Source organism: Heteronotia binoei, chromosome 18, assembly GCF_032191835.1.
Source record: "Heteronotia binoei isolate CCM8104 ecotype False Entrance Well chromosome 18, APGP_CSIRO_Hbin_v1, whole genome shotgun sequence".
Taxonomy (NCBI): Eukaryota; Metazoa; Chordata; class Lepidosauria; order Squamata; family Gekkonidae; genus Heteronotia; species Heteronotia binoei.
Genome location: NC_083240.1, coordinates 49169720 through 49187760, shown reverse-complemented (window position 1 = coordinate 49187760; position 18041 = coordinate 49169720). Strand labels below are relative to the sequence as shown.

At 47.8% G+C, this 18041-nt stretch overlaps 1 protein-coding gene across 1 annotated transcript in view; it reads left to right on the top strand.

The window, feature by feature from the left end:
* Positions 1 to 18041, top strand: part of CLUH (clustered mitochondria homolog) — a 52707-nt gene that overhangs the window by 19162 nt on the left and 15504 nt on the right. The window contains exons 9-14 of the mRNA XM_060259481.1: positions 1063 to 1757; positions 4839 to 5041; positions 11091 to 11195; positions 11507 to 11607; positions 12926 to 13078; positions 17537 to 17599. Coding sequence (XP_060115464.1) covers positions 1063 to 1757; positions 4839 to 5041; positions 11091 to 11195; positions 11507 to 11607; positions 12926 to 13078; positions 17537 to 17599 — 1320 coding nt within the window. The remainder of the gene's footprint in view (positions 1 to 1062; positions 1758 to 4838; positions 5042 to 11090; positions 11196 to 11506; positions 11608 to 12925; positions 13079 to 17536; positions 17600 to 18041) is intronic.

Below are 18041 nucleotides of genomic sequence, written 5' to 3'. Positions count from 1 at the left end.
TCAAATCCGACCCTTGTAACAATTGAGTTCGACGTCCCTGGTTTAGACTAATTTTAGATTTTATGTAGATCCAGGTGGGCAGCCGTGTTGGTCTAAAGCAGTAGAACAAAGCAAGAGTAAAGTTTCACCTTTAAGACCAACAAAGTTTTATTCAGAATGGAAGCTTCCGTTTGCTCTGTGCACACTTCATCAGACAATAGTATGGAATGGCAAGCAGTCCTAAATATGAAGAAAGTGGGCAGTGAGTGAGTCTGCAGAGTCATGGAAATGTTTTTTAGCAGATTAAAAGAATCACACGTTGGAGTCTGGTGTTTGTTAGTTAGTGTTAACTGGATTGAAACAACAACGAAAGGTAATACGAAGCAGATTGATGTCCATGTACTAGATTTTATATATTTTAATTTTGTTTTAACTGTTGATGGTCTTCCATGGTGCAACCTGCCCTGAGCCTGTTCTATGGGAAGGGCGGGCTGTAAATCGAATAGACTAAAGGCCGGCCTCATCCTCCTCTTCTCCCAGCAGCAGCTCCGTGAGGGCGGAGGGGGGCTTTCTGGCCCAGAGTCACCCACTGAGTGTCCGTGGCAGAGGGGGGAGTGGAACCTGCTGACTTGTTTGCTTTTGCTTTCCCTGTGTGGAAGTTCTTCTTTGAAAAAAGTGAGGGAGCATTTCATGTCTGTTCCCCCGCCCCCCCCCCCCCCCATTGCCCCCTGCAGCCCAGTAGGGTTTGTCCAAGAAAGCTTCTGTCACTGGGCCACATATGTTCAGCTCATCTTAAGGCTATCCATAAGCTGTCTGCTTGCGGCCAGCAACCATTCTCCCACCACCAGGCTCCACTGCACCACCCTCTGGCCAGCCCTGGCTCTCTGAACCTCCGGGTAGAGGCTTTCTGGAGGGTCTTCAAATGGGGCATGGCATTGCTGCTTGAGGCGGCCAGTCCAGGGACGGGGTTGACATTGCTGAGGGGCTGGGGACTGAATTAGTGACCTCTGGGCAAAGAAGCTGTGAAAGCCACCCTTTCTTGCAGCCCAGCCTGCTGACTGACCTGCCGTGTTGTCTTTTCAGGTCCACAGTGACTTCACTGCAGCTGCCACAAGAGGTGCCATGGCTGTCATTGATGGCAACGTGATGGCCATCAACCCCAGCGAGGAGACCAAGATGCAGATGTTCATCTGGAACAACATCTTCTTCAGCTTGGGCTTTGATGTCCGTGACCACTACAAGGATTTTGGCGGGGACGTGGCTGCCTATGTGGCCCCAACCAATGACCTCAATGGGGTCCGGACGTACAATGCAGTGGACGTTGAGGGGCTGTACACCTTGGGGACTGTGGTGGTGGACTACAGAGGGTATCGGGTCACGGCCCAGTCTATCATCCCAGGCATCCTGGAGCGTGAGCAGGAGCAGAGCGTTGTCTATGGCTCCATAGACTTTGGCAAGACGGTTGTTTCTCATGCCAAGTATTTGGAGCTGCTGGAGAAGACCAGCCGGCCCTTGAAGATCCAGAAGCACAAGGTGCTCAACGACAAGGATGAGGAGGTGGAGCTGTGCTCCTCGGTGGAATGCAAAGGCATCATTGGCAATGACGGGCGCCACTACATCCTGGACCTGCTCCGCACCTTCCCCCCAGACCTGAATTTTTTGCCTGTGGAAGGGGAGGAGATGCCTGAAGAGTGTCGGAAAATGGGCTTCCCCAAACAGCACCGGCACAAGCTCTGTTGTCTCCGGCAAGAGCTGGTGGATGCTTTTGTGGAGCACAGGTGAGCCTAAGAGACATCAGTTATGCCCCCAATGTGGACCTGCTTGCATTTCATGCTTTTATGTTGTCTTTCTTTTCTCTTGGAACTCAGTGTGAGTTTGGACTTTGCAGCAGGGTTGCAGTGCGGTGTGCCTTGAGGCCATGCCCTCGGGACCCATGCGTGGGCGACTCATGCCCTACTCGGAGTAGCCCCCTCTTACACAGTCATCTGGGGCTCTTCTCTCATCCCAGTTCTGGCCAAGCTCAGGCCAGTGGAGCTCCAGAAATGGTTCTGCACCTGCAGGATCCCTGCTGGCTCAGACCAGCTCCTGTTTCCAGCAAAGCTGCCTCCTACAGAGTCTGGCCACTGGTCTGTCCAGGGCTGCTCTGACTGGAATCCGCTCTCCAGGGCCTGAGGGGCTTTCACTTCGCAGCACTTTCAGCTGGGGATTTAAGCCAGGACCTTCAACCTACTAAGCAGAGGCTCTGCCACTGAGCCATGGCCCCTTCTCTCTGGTGACCTGCCCCCCCCCCCGGACTCCATCCAGCACCGGGTGTTGCTAAGTGCACGGCTTCCCTTTGCCTGTCATTGATATCGCCAATGGAGAGCTCAGTTCTCCGATTTATCTGGCCTTCCCCCTGTCCCGTGAATTCCATAAATTTTGGTCACACTAGTATTTCGAAAAAGCATTGGAATGATGGTGGTCGTAGTATGAAAACAATGGTTTCCTCCTTGGTCCAGTGCTGTAGTTGTTGCCTGATGGGCAGCGTTGTTGGGTGAGGCAAGTGCTCCATCTGGAAGTCCAGCTTTGTATGTGGCTTCCTCCTAGGCAGGTGGGAGCGTGGGCAGTGGCATGCCAACCCAGTGAGCGTGAATTGTATGTGCCAGGCTGCTGTGCCAGTTGAGAGCTCCTTTGCAAAAGCCTGAGATCTGGGCAAGCATTTTTGGATACTCTGTTTTTTCCCCTCGTGAAATGCAAGCTGGCATCAGACTATCCCCAGAGGCTTCCAGGTCAGGCACGGAAGGGGCTTTCAGTAGGGTCCTCCTGGCTCCACCACTCTCAGAACCTCAGCAGGACCCCTCCCCTCCCCCCCCCGAGGGGCTCCAGGAATGTTGCTGTTGGGACCCTCTGCTGGGGGCAGAGAGGAAGTTGCCCAGCACAGCCTGTCTTGGGCCTGGCCGCATGCAGTGGCCGGAGTCAGAACTGGCTGCCCTGGGTAAGGGCTCTTGGGGGCACCTGCTGCATCCTGTTGACTGGGTGGGCCTGGGCTCATGTGCCTGTGAGGGGGGATAAGAAGTCTGGCATCTCCTCTTGCCTCATGACCACTTGGGTCTAGTGGCTGGCAGGTCCTGGGTCTGGAAAGATGAGAGACGTTGGAGTCCAGACTTGGCACCGTTAAGACCAGCCAAGTGATATTCAAGGTATAAGCTTTCGGGTTCAGGCACACAAAAGCTTTTACCCAGAAAAAAACTTGGTTGGTCTTCAAGGTGCCAAGTCTGGACTCAGACTTGTTCTGCTACTTCTTGACCAACACGACTGCCCACTGATGGAGGTCACTCCGGAATGGCTCTGAGGCCGGTGACTGTGCTGGTCACCCTAAATGCTCTCTGCATGGCAGCAGGGGAACCTTCTGATGTGTCGAGGGGCATTTGGAAGCAGGGCCTCCCAAGTCTGCTGGTCTCGGAAAGGCTCTTCTGGTCTGGCAGAACTGCTTGGCATTCATTCTGCAGCAAAGCACACACCCCACACCCCAGCTGGGCCTCGCTTCCCTAGAGGAGGACCCTTGACTTCATTGTTGACTTCTGGGCAGAGGTGGGATGAAATGCAATGGCTTGGCTGGCAACTCAAGCAGGTCAGATGTTGAGGAGGTGGGCCCTGGGATTATGGGATGGCTTTTTGCTAGCGTGCAGGAGAACCAAAGCTGGTCTTCAAAAGCAGAGCTATGAGCAAAAAGCCCATGTGTGTTCCACAAGTGCAGCTGCATCTTTTTGGTTCCTGGTGCAGAGTTTGCCATCTTGAAAATCCTAACTCCTGTAGTAGTAGCAGTACTAACTGTGTGTGCAACTACCAATAGCAGAATAAAATTAAGGTCCGATTATAGGGATTCATGTAACACAAGGGAGCTCCAAACATAGACCCCTTTCTTGGTGCCTGCCAAGTGGGTGAGGCCAGGGGGGCTTCTGATTGACCACTGGAAATGTGATTGGCTGTATGACTGAAGGTAAGTTGTGGCAGCCATTTTGAGGCTGGCTCTGCCTCCTGCAGCTGCCATTTTGTGACTGCACCCACCATGCTGTGTCAGAATCCAAAGGGTGCCTGCAGGCTCAAAAAATTTGGGGACCACTCGCCTTCTTAGGCTGAGCAGAGTCTCTGCCCTGCTCTCAAGTGAGACAGGCCAGAGTTCTGGGCTGGGGCTGGCTGGGATCCCCCCAGTATGCCAGAGCTCCCTGGAAAAAGGTAAATCAGCAGCACTGAGCAAGTACCATCATGTGCCCATATGAGAGCCAGCACGGTGATGGGGATATGGTCGGTGGCAGCCTGGGTTCAAATCCTTACGACGACGTCTTGGAAGCTTGCGGGTTGATCTTGGGCCACTCCGGCACTCTCAGACTCTTCTGCTCTCCTGAGTTCTTGGGGAGAATAAAATGGGGGACATCAGAAGAGCCCATCGCCTCCTTCCTGGCCATTTTAACTGGAGATGCTGCCGGGGATTGAACTGGGGCCTTCTGCATGTCAAGCAGATGCTCTGCCATGGCCCTTCCCTGCGGTCAAGGCATTTCAGCATTCTCTTTCATGCAGTTGCCCTGGAGGGCTGGCAAACAGTGCCTAGGTCCAAGGCCTTCTCCTGATACTGCCTCCTAACACTCGGATTCAGAGGCCTGCTGTCTCTTCATTGTATTCACCTTGGCTAGCCCTGGAGGCTTCAGAAATCTGCCAGCCTTCCCCTCTCCTGCCCATCCCCCCATCCCCTGGCGAGGGACCACCCAGTTAGTTGCTCTGTGTCTGCAGAAACAGTGTCCTTGTGGCTGTCCTGATGGGGAGGGGGGAGATCCTTGGAGGAAGACGCTTGACGACAACTCTTGTCCCTTGGCTTGCTGCAGGTATCTCCTGTTCATGAAGCTGGCTGCCCTGCAGCTCATGCAGCAGAAGGCCAACAAGCAGGAGAATGGCAGCAGCCCCACATCCCCCTTCCCAGAGGAGGGCAAGAAGTGCCCCCTGGAATATGGCAAGGTGGAGGAGAATGTGGCCGGACTGGACCAGGTGAAGGAGCTTACGGAGACCATTGCCTCTGATGACGGAGCAGGTAGGCTGGTGACAAGAATAGTCCAGATGTATCATAGCCCCAGAATTACTATGAAATAACGTTCATTTGACATCCAGTATGCAAAGTATAAATCACAATTACAAAAGCAAGAACATCCAAGCCCAAAAGGTTCATAAACCTCTAATACACAGAAAGAAAGCCAACAAATATCCATTTCAGAAAAGGCGCTTCCCAAAGCTCCTCCTCTCATGCAGGGTCCATTTCATATCTCCATATAAATCTTCAAGTTTCCCCCCAAAAGCAATAATTTTCCAAAAGTTGCTTGTAAGTGATATGCTTCCTGAAGGAGCAATAACTTCTCAACAAATCCCAGCAAAGAGTAAATAGTCTTATAATGGGTCAAAGGAATCAAGAGTCCTGTCAACTTTCCAAAAGCTCTTTGCAAGTTGATAAATTCCTTGAAGGAACAAGAGCTTCTCTAAAAATGCCAGCCAGCAACAGGGAAACTTTCAAAGAACCAGAAGTGTCCTGACCGAAGGCAGCTGGGACTCTGGAATGGGGTGTCAAACATGCAGTTTGGGGGCCGAATCAGGCCCCCAGAAGGCTCCCAAGCAACTGGCTGTCATCTGCTTCCTTCTCCCTCTTTCTTGCTTCCTTCTGCATAACAGCTTGTTTTGCCAGGCTTGCTCAATAGCACAGGAGCTACAGAGCAGAACCTCTATTTTCTCCATTGGCTGAGGATCCTCCCTTGGGGAGCATGGGAGAGAGGAATAGCTTGCTTTGCCAGGGTCTTGCAGTCTCACAGCAGAGTTACTGAGCCAAGCCTCTCTTTCATCATCTTCAGTTAGACATAAATCCATCTGGTAGTTTGACTGTTGAATGTTCAAGATTCATTGATTTATATCCCACCTGCCTCCCCAAAAGGGTCCCGAAGCAGCTGACATTGCTCTCCTTTCTGCCGTTTTAGCTTCACAACAACCCTGTGAGGTAGGTTAGGCTATCCCCAGGCCTGTAGCCATCCAACAAACTTCCATGGTTGAGTGGGGATTGAAACCGAGTTTCCCAAACCTCTAGTCTCCTACACTACACTGGCTCTCCTGAGCCTTTTTGGTTATTGGTGAAGCTGATTATCCCGATATTGACTTTGATTTACAGCCTCTTCCTTGAGCCCCAGGACATTGCAAGGCCCAGTTCCTGCTGGGATTCTGATTTACAAATCTCTGAGCAGTCGCTCTTGAAGGGGCTTCTTGTGCTCCAAGGCCCTGGAACGCAGAGGTGCCAAACTCATTCGTTAGAGGGCCGGACCGGAAACAAGTGAGACTTTGTGGGGCCAGGCCAGGCGTATCATTAAATGCAATGTGAGGCAATGGAGATATACACTTTATAAAGAATGCAGACAAACACAATTAAAGATCAACCAATTTTTATTTAGAACGTAAGCTTTTGTGTGCTCTTAAGCACACTTCCTCAGATGAGGAATCCTTGTCTGAGGAAGAGCACACGAGAGCTTACGTTCTAAATAAAAATTGGTTGATCTTAAAGGTGCACTGGATCCCTGCTTTGTTCAACTGCTTCAGACCAACATGACTGCCCGCTTGGATCTACCAATTAAAGATATTATGTTTTAACTTAAAACACAAATATGCTTAGAACGCTTGCAGTATTTTGTTTAAAATGGAAAGGTGGAGAAATAGTGGGCTTTGGCAATGGAATTCTTAAAACATCAAGAAAAAGCAGAAGGATCACAACAGAAACTAAAAAATATAAAATGCTCTGAGCCTGGGAAAACAATAAAATGGCATTGCAAGCTTCCCCACCCCCACCGTGGGGGTCTACTCAGATTGGCAAGGGCTCCCCAGTGTAATATCCTCCTTTGGCTATGGGTTCCCAAGTTAGAGTACTCGCTAGGCACCAGTTTTCAGGTCCACTGAGCAGAGACAAGCTGGCTCAAACCATCACCCTTTATGTGCTAGGACACAACTCCAGGAAACATGAGCTTCAACCAGCTATAGGAACGCTGAAACAGCACAAAGTTGCAAGGAATGGAATGGAATGGATTCTCTCTCTCTCTCTCTCTCTCTCTCTCTCTCTCTCTCTCTCTCTCTCTCGCCCCCTGCCCTGAGGAGTGACAAGTAGAGTGCCTCAAGGATCTGTCCTGGGACCTGTTTTGTTCCACATCTTTATAAATGATTTGGATGAAGGAATAGAGGAAATGCTTGTTAAAGTTGCAGATGATACTCAATTGGGAGGGGTAGCAAATACAATAGAAGACAGACGGGATACAGGATCATCTTGACAGGCTGAAAAACTGGACTAAAACAAAACTGGACTAAAATAAATGTAAAGTTCTGCATTTAGGTAGGAAAAATCTGATACATAATTATAGGATGGGGGAAAACTTGTCTTGGCAGTAGTATGTGCAAAAAGGATCTTGGGATCTTAGTGGCCCATACACTGAACATGAGTCAGCAGAGTGATAACTAAAAAGGCCAATGCAATTTTGGGCTGTATCAACAGAAGAATAGTGTCCATATCACACACAGTTTTGCTCTACTATGGTTAGATATCATCTTAGAGTATCTTGTTCAGTTTTGGGCACCACAATTTAAGAAGGATATCTATAGGCTGGAATGAAGGGGTCTGGAGACCAGGTCCTATGAAGAAAGGTTGAAGGAGCTGGATGTGTTTAGCCTGGAAAGAAGATGACAGAGAGGTGATATGATCAACTTAGGCAGATCATGAGAAGGAGGGCAGGAAGGGCTGCATCAGTGCTTAGTTCTCGTGGCCCTTTCTTCCACGCCCAGGAAATTACTGTTTCCCACTTTAGCGTCAGTTAGCAATTTTTCTCCGGACCAGTTTGGTTAGGGATCCAGAAGGTTTTTGCCATCTTCTGGACATGGACATGGTTACTGAGAGTGTACAGGGTGGCCGTACTTGTGAGTTTCCTGCAATGTGCAGGGGGTTGGACTAGATGACCCTGGAAGTCCCTTCCAACTCTATGATTCTCTCCCTCTCCCTCTTTCTCTCCCCCCTCTCATAATTTGTAAATATCTCCTGCCCCCTTCCTTTCTGTTGTGCAGAGTGGTTTACAGTTGCAACCAAACATTGTTGCCCATCATAACAAAGCAGCCTTGTTGAACCTTTGGAGTTTTGAAGAGGAGTCTGCCTCGGGGACAGGGCCCAGTCACAAGGCAAAGGAGCTGCTCCATGACATGCTGAGGGGGGAGGGTCTTAAGCCAGGCACCTGCTTGGCAGAGAAGCATCCCTTTCCAAACCACCAGGTTGCTTCCGGGCTCCTCTACTCCACCAAAGTGAAGAGATTCTGGGAAAAAGAGCATGGGCACAAAGAACATGTGTTGTGGGCACCACTTTGGGGGTCTCTGGTAGGTTTTCATTCCAAATCCAAATCCCTTTATTGGCATAGAAATAAAAAGTACAGCATAGCAAATTTACATGGAGTTTCAGCTATAAAAACCAGTCAGACATCAAGAAGGGGAGCTAGTCTTTTGCTCCCTGATTGTTATGGCAGCCAAAAGGTACTTTGCAACCAGGCTTGTGATATGGGAACATTGGTCAGATAGTAGGAAAAAAACTAACTTTGCTTCAGGTAATCCATAAAAATTAGACAGAATAGGTTTAATTATGCAGTCCCGCACTTCCCCATAAAAATCACAATAAAGTAAGACATGGGCGACCGTTTCAAGATGCCTTCCGTTACGTGGATGTTGGCAAACCTCCCAGACAGTACCGCTGAGGGTAGAACACTGAGTCTTGCTGACATAAAAGAGCAGCGTACCTGGGTGAAGTAATCTGGGAAAGGGAGGCAGCAGGCAGCCCATGATCTGGGAAGATACCAAATGCTAAAGGGGAACAAGTTTTATGTCCAGAAGAACAAAGGGGCTGTTTCTCAATATCTAAGATCCTCTGTTTCAGGATTCGGAATGCCTGCGTTTCACTTAGCATACAGAGGTTGTCCAAGGGTACACCTATGGAATGTATTTTCTTCTGGATCTGAATATACCAAGTGGAAACGAAGGAATCCACTAGCATCATATGGATATAACTAGCAGGGTCTGCCGTAAAGTGTAGGCGTAGCCAAAACTTTATAGTTAGTAGCCATGCCCTGGTCTCCATCAGATGGGTTCCAGTCTCTAGGCACATTGCAGCATAGCTGACACAGTTGGGGACCCCTAAAATATGGGGTAAAAATGCTGCCTGAATTTGCTCAAGTTGGAAATTGAGGGTGCAAACCCAAATGGGGATCCCATATAACAACTGAGAAACTGTTTTAGCATTAAAGACACGAATGGCAGCTGGGACAAATTGGTTGCCGTTCTTGTAAAAAAAGCTAACCACTGCAGATGAACTACACCTTGCTGAGATGACTGCTTGTTTGTGTTGTACTGTCCAGTTATGATTATATTGGAAAAAGACCCCCAAGTGTTTGAAAGATTTCACCTGCTCAATATTATTTCTCTTGAGGCACCAGCTTTGTGGTTTCCAGGACTTTGAAAATACTAAAATTTTGGATTTTACATAGTTTATAGACAGGAAATTTTTCTCGCAGTATGAAGTAAAAGCGAGTAGCAGGCGCTTGAGGCCCTTCTGCAAAAGTGATAGTACAACTGCATCGTCGGCATAGAGCAATAAAGGGATAACGGATGGCCATAGGGGAGTGACCATCAATAGCATTTAGAGAGGGGGCCGGATCATTCAGGAATAAATTAAACAAATAGGGGGCCTGTTTGACTCCCTGATTGGAAATGATCTTTGAAGTTAATGCACCTAAGTCGTTATATCGCACTTGGCAGGTATTAAGAGAATACATTTTACGAATAAGAAAAAGTAGGCGTTTATCCAGACCGATGATGTCCAGTTTGTTCCAGAGAAGATCCCTGGGAATAGAGTCAAATGCCCCTTTTAAATCAAGGAAGGCCGCAAACAGCCTTCTTCCCCCTGTACCACTGTATTTCTCTATCAGATGGTTAAGAATTATACAGTGGTCCATTGTAGATTTGCCAGGACAAAATCCAATCTGTTCCCTACTTGGGAGATTTTGTTCCTTCATCCAGGAAGTGAGTTTTCCCAGGAGGTGTCTCGCATGTAATTTGCCTGCTATGTCAAGCAGACTAATTGGGCAATAGTTCTCTGGTGCTTGTGGGTCACACTTCTGATAAATTGGGACAGCTGTGGAATTTGTCCCTGATTCAGGCATCGATCACTGTGAAGAGAGTCAGCAGAAGGGAAGCCCACCAGTCAGAATTGTTTGTAAATAATTCTGGTGGGAGTCCCATCTGGGCCTGGGGCCTTCCCTGCCTTCAAATGATTGATTAGTTTATTAATCTCATTAGGACTAATAGGGCCATTCAGGTCGATCGGGGGGGGGGGGATTTGTTCTTGCTGATCAGATACAGTGGTCAGAGGGTCAAAAAATAAATGGTTGAAATGGTCTATCCAGACCTCGGCAGAAATAGAATGTCTAGAACATACATGCAACAGCTGAAAATTTCACACCACTTAAGCTAGGTTTTTTCCCATCCATGGCAGAACACCATTAAAATAAAACAATATAGGAAAATTTACTACGTGAGGCTATAAAGATCTGATAGCCTCACGGCCTTCAAACAGAACTAGGGAAGGGCTGCTGCACTTAACAGCAGTAGAGAGGAATTTTGTTGCTTTTGAACACTAGTAGCCCCCCTGCGTGTGTCCTTGTTCTCGGTTGTAGACGAAATAGTCTTGATGCTGCTGAAATGGATGATTAAATTTGGAACGTATATCTCATGTTTAATGTAGATTTGTTCTGTTTTGTCTGAGTTTTTTGCATGCTAACTTTTGTGTAGCAAACAGCTGTTACTGAAATTGTATTTTTGTTATTTTTATGTATGTGACATTCTTCTTTCAAAAATAACAATGAGCTATTTCTAGGACTGCTACTGTTTGTACTGTGCTGTTTTGCCTTCTGTTGGTTTTGTCAGTGTGGGACAGGTCTGTCAAGGAAATATTAAAAAGCAGTGTATAAACAGATCAAGTATTTTAGTAGTGGTTACCAAATCCCCCCTCTCTTCTCCCTCTTTCCTTTCCCCAGTGGACCCCAAAAGCAGGGAGGTGATCCAAAATGCCTGCAAGGCCGTTGGTTCTATCAGCAACATGTCTTTTGATATCCGCTTCAATCCAGACATCTTCTCGCCAGGTAGGTACTCGTTCTGGTAAGGGGAGTTGCAGCTGAAGAGTTTAATGCCGCCTGGACTTGGTTGGCCATAAAGTCTGAGAGAATGGGGATAATCTGGCTGTGCGTTGTCTTGATATCAGAAAAGAAAACTATACTAAGCTAGAGGAGTTGTTTCTGCTTCTCCAAAAGGATCTTCTAAAGAGCAGTCCAGTCCTGGCGTCTCCAGAGGTGCCCAGAGGGGAATGGCAGCCTTTGTTGGAGCAGCCCAGAGGTGCTGGCTTGAAGGGCCTCATCCTTCCCCCGCTGAGATCTCTGGGGTTTTCTCTCTTTAGGGGTCCACTTTCCTGACTCAAGCAAAGACCAGATCCGGGATCAGAAGCAGTTACTGAAGGATGCCGCTGCTTTCCTCGTGTCGTATCAGATTCCAGGCTTGGTGAGCAAGTTAGGTGGGGGGGGGTTGTTGGGGCAACTACTAGGCAGGTGTTCTCAGCTGGGAGGGAGCTGGGAAGTGTCATGGCCAAAGGGGAGTGGGAGGAGAGCTGTGCTTCGAAAGCAGAACAAGGTTGCCGGTAGGAGCTGCTGGATTTGGTCCCATATTTTTAACATGGGCTCCTGGCACTTCTGAAACCTCATTCCCACCAACTCAGCATCCTGGACCACCTGCTTGGCCCTTCCAGGCTGCAGTCCACAAACTCACCTGGCGCAGTGAGCATCCAGAGGTGTCGAGCTGGCCTGCCTGGTTCTCAAGCTTGGACTTGAGGAAGGGGGTGAATAGTAGCCAGTGTGGTGTAGAAATCTGAGTCCCTCCTTTGCTGTGGGTGTGAAATGGGTAGCCTTGGCCCAGCCACGCCCTCTCAGCCTGGCTTCCCTCACAGGGAGAGGAGGAGGAGGACGCAAGTCACTCAGTTCTCTGGAGAGCCAGTTTGGTGTAGTGGTTAAGTGTGCGGACTCTTACCTGGGAGAACTGGGTTTGATTCCCCACTCCTCCACTTGCACCTGCTGGAATGGCCTTGGGTCAGCCATAGCTCTGGCAGAGGTTGTCCTTGAAAGGGCAGCTGCTGGGAGAGCCCTCTCAGCCCCACCCACCTCACAGGGTGTTTGTTGTGCGGGAGGAAGATAAAGGAGATTGTGAGCAGCTCTGAGTGGAGGGCGGAATATAAATCCAATGTCTTCTTCTCTTTGCTGTGGGAGGTCAGTACTGAGTTCCCCCCTGAAGCCTATGAGGGAACTCCTGGGCATAGTTGCCACATTTCACTCCTCCAAGCAGCTTACAGGGGGAATGTTACTGGTTGCCTTATTTTGCCAGGGCAGGCGTGGTATATAATGTTTTGCCATTCTGTGTTTGAACCACAGAAGTGCAAAAATTGTTTGCTTGCTCTGAATTCTGCATTATCTGAATCCTGTTCTGGACTTCATGATTATACAAAGGAGTATGGCAGTGCATGGGCCCTCCAAAATCTCAGGGGCTTCTGGGGAAAGTTTGGCAAGGTCCCCAGAGTTGGCTGTCCATACCTGTGGCTGTCAGGTGCAGGAAACACAGGCCCAAGTTGCATGTGGATTTATAGAATGTGTGCCATCTGCAGAATTCAGGGAGCCTAGCTGCGGAGTCCTAGAAGGGTCTGGTTTTTTCGCCCGGCCCCATTTCTCCCACGTGCGCTTATAAAGCTGTGAATTCTCCAGCCTGCCAATTTGATGTGACCAAAAAATCATCAGATTCAGAAATAGCTGCAGTTTCTGTCCATTGCCTGTAGATCAAAGACTGCCTTGACCACACCATGCTGCCAATGGATGGTGCCACCTTGGCAGAAGCCATGCACCAGCGGGGCATCAACATGCGTTACCTGGGCAAAGTTGTTGACTTCATCACAAAGACCCCTGCCCAGATTCAGCTGGATCATGTCCACGTAAGTCTTGTTTGTGGTGGTTTCTCCTTCCTCCGTGTTTCTTTGGGGGTACAGTTGGTCCTGGCACAGTCCTGACTTGCCAGAGTGCCCCTTTCCTTGCAGGCGTTGGCACATGAAGAAGCACTCTCGCCATTGGATGGGATCACAGGAAACGCTGTTCCCTCCATGGCTTGGGGGCAGAGCAGAAGGTCTCCTCCATAAAGACTGCTGGGTGACCTTGGGTCAGTCAGCACTCAGAGGAAGGCTGTCTGTTGTGGGGAGAGGAAGCAAAGACTATTGGAAGCCCCTTCAAAGAGAGTGGGGAGTCAAACCCGGTTCTTCAGATTAGAGTCTGCTGCTCTTAACCAGTGCATCAAACTGGCTCTGCACATTAGTGTAGAAACATCAGAATCCATGGTTTATGTGCCCTGAGGTTTTTGTTTCTGTACTTACCTGTGAGTTAATATTTCCTAGCATAGAAACTGCTCTTGAGAGGAACAACTCTGCGACAACTTGTGACTGACTCAAGGTCACATCAGCAGGTGCATGTGAAGGAGTCAGGAATCAAACCTGGTTCTCCCAGATAAACCACAGATAAACATTTAAACCACTACGCCAGACTGGCTCTCTATAGTGCCGTACTTAATGTGGACTGGGCCTGAGGTTCAGATCCTTCACTCAGCACTGAATCTCCCTGGAGGACCTTGGGCCAGTTGCAGGAGCCCTCAGTTTCACGGGGTGGCTTGAAGGAAACCAGGAGGAGGAGGAGAGCCAGCTGGGTGTGCTGTGTGCAGCCCTGAGGGGTTCTGACCTCCCTCAAGGACTTGTTCTGGGCGTGCTGGCATTCTGAGTTAGGAATCGATGACATGGAGGTGGCCAGAGATGTGCTCCTGCATACAAGCCCTGCTTACCTGTGGCTCTGGGTCAGAAGGTGAAGGAGCTGGGCGCACACGTTGTGTTCTTGTCAGTTCTTCCTGTTGAAGGGTGTGGCTTAGGACGAGAAAGAAGAACAAACAAACAACTGGCCACGTTGATGGTGTCATCAGGAAAGATTCGGATTTCTGGACCATGGCTTATGCTTTCCAGATAGTGGTCTTCTATCAGAAGATGGTTTGCACCTTATGGCAGTAGGGAAAAGGGTGTTTGGTAACAGCCTTGCTAACCTAATAAGGAGGGCTTTAAACTAAATTGTATGGGGGAGCGAGACAATAATTCAAAGCCTCCTATGATGCCAGAAACTGGGGATAAGAACATTAAAGATTTGCAGAGAGTGGCACATACACTAGGTAATGTTAACTTGCAGGTTTGTACAAAAAATAAACCTTCAGGATGCATAAAGCGTGGATTCTGATGACTCTACACTAATGCTCAGAGTATGAGAAACAAACAGGAGGAACTGGAAGTCCTAGTAAAAGAAGGAGACTATGACATAATAGACCTTACTGAAACTTGGTGGGATGACACTCACAACTGGAATATTAGGATTCAGGGGTACAACTTATTTAAAAGGGACAGGCAAATGAGAAAGGGCTGAGGTGTAGCAGTATATGTGAAGGAGGTATATACTTGTGAGGAAATGTGTGACTAAGAACATGGCAGCGCAGTTGGGAGTCTCTGGGTAAAAGTAAAAGGAGTAAAAAAAAAACCGTGATATTATTGTGGGGGTCTCCTATAGTCCACCAAGTCAGGCAGAGGACATGGATGAGATACTTCTACAGCAGATTGCAAAGTTCTCCAAGAGAAGAGATCATGGGATATTTCAGTTACCCGGACATCTGTTGGAAGTCCAACTCTGCTAAAAATGAAAAGTCAAATAGATTCCTGACTTGTCTTGCTGACAACTTCCTTTTCCAGAAAGTGAGGAAGGAAACAAGGGGATCTGCTGTCTTGGATTTCATTCTCACCAACAAGGAAGAATTGATTGAAGAAGTGGAAATAGTGAGCACCCTGGGCAGTAGTGACCATGTGATTTTGGAATTTACAGTCTTAGGGAAGGGAAAAGCTATACGTAGTCAGACTTATAGGTTGGACTTCAGAAAGGCAAACTTCGATAAACTTAGAACTGTGCTGGGTAAAATCCCATGGTCAGAAATACTTAGGAAGAAGAGGGTTCAGAAGGGGTTCTTAAAAGCGAAATACTGAAAGCGTAATCACAGGCGATTCCTATGAGAAGAAAAAATGAAAGAAGCCTAAAAAAGCCGAAGTGGCTCCATAAACAGCTCTCTATAGACTTGAGAAATAAAAAGACTTCTTTAGGAATTGGAAGGAGAGTTAGTATGAGCCTTAGGCTGGCCAAAGATGCTAAAAACAACAAAAAAGGGTTCTTTTCTTCTGTTCAGAGTAAGATAAAGAGCAAGGACGTGGTAGGCCCATTGCGAGGGCAGGAAAGTGAAATTGTAATGGGTAATGAAGAGAGGGTGGAACTGCTCAATTCCTACTTTTCCTCAGTCTTCTCTTCTGAGGGAAACGGTGCTCAACGTGGCAAAAACAGAACATATAAGGAGGGTATGAAGTTCCAACCTAGGATCAGTATAGGGGTAGTACATAAACACCTAGTTTCTTTAAATGAAACTAAGTCCTCAGGACCAGATGAACTGCAAAAGAGCTTGCGGATGTAATTTCTGAGCCTCTGGCTATTAATTCTGAGAATTTTTGGAGAACAGGAGAGGTGCCGGAAGACTGAAAGCGGGCGAATGTTGTCCCCATCTTCAAGAATGGGAAAAAAGAGGATCCGGGTAACTACCAACCCGTCAGCTTGATGTCTATACCTGGAAAAGTTTTAGAACAGATCATCAAACAGTCGATCCTGGAACATTTAGAAAGAATGGATGTGATTACTAAGAGCCAGCATGGGTTTCTCAAGAACAAGTCATGTCAAACTAACCTGATCTCTTTTTTTGAGAAAGTGACTACCTTGCTGGATCAGGGGAATGCCGTAGACATCGTTTATCTTGATTTCAGTAAGGCTTTTGATAAGGTTCCACATACTATCCTTGTTGACAAGTTGGTAAAATGTGGATCCTCTTACCATTAGGTGGATCTTTAACTGGTTGACAGATCTGTAACTGGTTGACAGATCGCACCCAAAGAGTGCTTGTGAATGGTTCCTCATCCTCTTGGAGAGGAATGACAAGTGGAGTGCCTCTTTGATTTGTCCTGGGACCTGTTTTGTTCAACATCTTTATCAGTGATTTGGATGAAGGAATAGAGGGAATGCTTATTAAATTTGCCAATGATACTAAATTGGGAGGAGTTGCAAATACAGTAGGAGACAGAAACAGGATCCAGGATGACCTTGACAGGCTGGAAAACTGGGCTAAAACCAAGAAAATGAATTTTAACAAGGATAAATGTACAGTTCTGCATTTCAGTAGGAAAAATCTCATGCATAGTTATAGGATGGGGGAGTCTTGTCTTAGCAGAAGTATGTGCGAAAAGGATCTAGGGATCTTAGTGGATCATACGCTGAACATGAGTCAACAGTGTGATGCAGTGGCTAAAAAGACAAATGCAATTTTGGACTGTATCAACAGAAATATAGTCTCCAGATCACGTGATGTGATAGTATCACTCTACTCTGCTCTGGTAAGACCTCACCTGGAGTATTGTGTTCCATTTTGGGTATCACATTTTAAGAAGAATATAGACAGGCTGGAACGGGTCCAGAGGTGAGCAACAAAGAATGGTGAGGGGTCTGGAGACCAAGTCCTATGAAGGAAGGTTGAAGGAGCTAGGGATGTTTAGCCTGGAGAGGAGGCGGCTGAGAGGTGATAGGATCACCATCTTCAAGTACTTGAAGGGCTGTCATATAGAGGATGGTGTGGAATTGTTTTCTGTGGCCCTGGAAGCTAGGACCAGAACCAGTGGGTTGAAATTAAATCAAAAGAGTTTCTGGTTCAACATTAGGAAGAACTTCCTGACCGTTAGAGCGGTTCCTTAGTGGAACAGGCTTCCTGAGAAGGTGGTGGGCTCTCCTTCTTTGGAGGTTTTTAAACAGAGACTAGATGGCCATCTGACAGCGATGAAGATCCTGTGAATTTGAGGTAGGTATTAGTGGGTTTCCTGCATTGTGCAGGGGGTTGGACTAGATGACCCTGGAGGTCCCTTCCAACTCTATGATTCTGTTATTCACCATTCTGCTTTTCCTTGTTTATGCAGCCTTGTAAGAAAGTTGCCTTGAATGCCCCAGGTTAGAAAAGCAGATTAAAAAATGTTTTAAATAAGTAAATAAAATAGATGGCTAGCTAAATTATATCTTGCAACTTGGGAGATGATGGAGGTCTGGTCACAAGAGTTGCTCTGATAAGTGTCCTTTCTGCTTGAGTTGCAAGTGTGGATCCCTCACTCACTGCTGACCAGAACACAAAAGTCTCTAGTGCCCCCCCCCCGAAATTTTTTGAAACTCAGTAAATGTTGCAGGTCTCTGTCTTGAATGGCTCTCTCATCCCCTCTCCCCATGCTTTTGTTTTGTACAAACAGAAAATAGGGATCATGGAATTGATCACTCGGTCAGCAAAGCACATCTTCAAGACATACCTTCAGGTAACAATTTGGATTATCCAACCCTGAGTCCCTCTCCGCCCCCCCCCCCGCCCCTCCTCAGTGGAGGGAAGCCATTTCCTCATTAAGTGTTGCCTAGCAACTGGAAGCACAGTTTCATTGAAGCCTAAAGTAGGCCTTGCCTGATGTAAAGCCCCCTCAACCATTAGACCATTTAAAAAAATGTGATTCAGGGTGTTTTCCTTCTGCATTGCTAAGTTGTGTGTTAAAGGATTGGCGGGGACTGAGGGGCCAGACAGGTGACTGTGGAGTTGGCTCCAGGGCATTTTGCCCCGAGGAGAATTTCCTTTCAGGAAGAGGGGTGAGTTTCAAGTCAGACTTGGGGGCTTGGAGTTGTGGGCTTCAGTCCCTGCACAGCTTTGGCTGATGCCTGGAAGTCAGGCAGAAGACAGTTGGAGGGGCACACTTGGGCAAAACTGCCAGC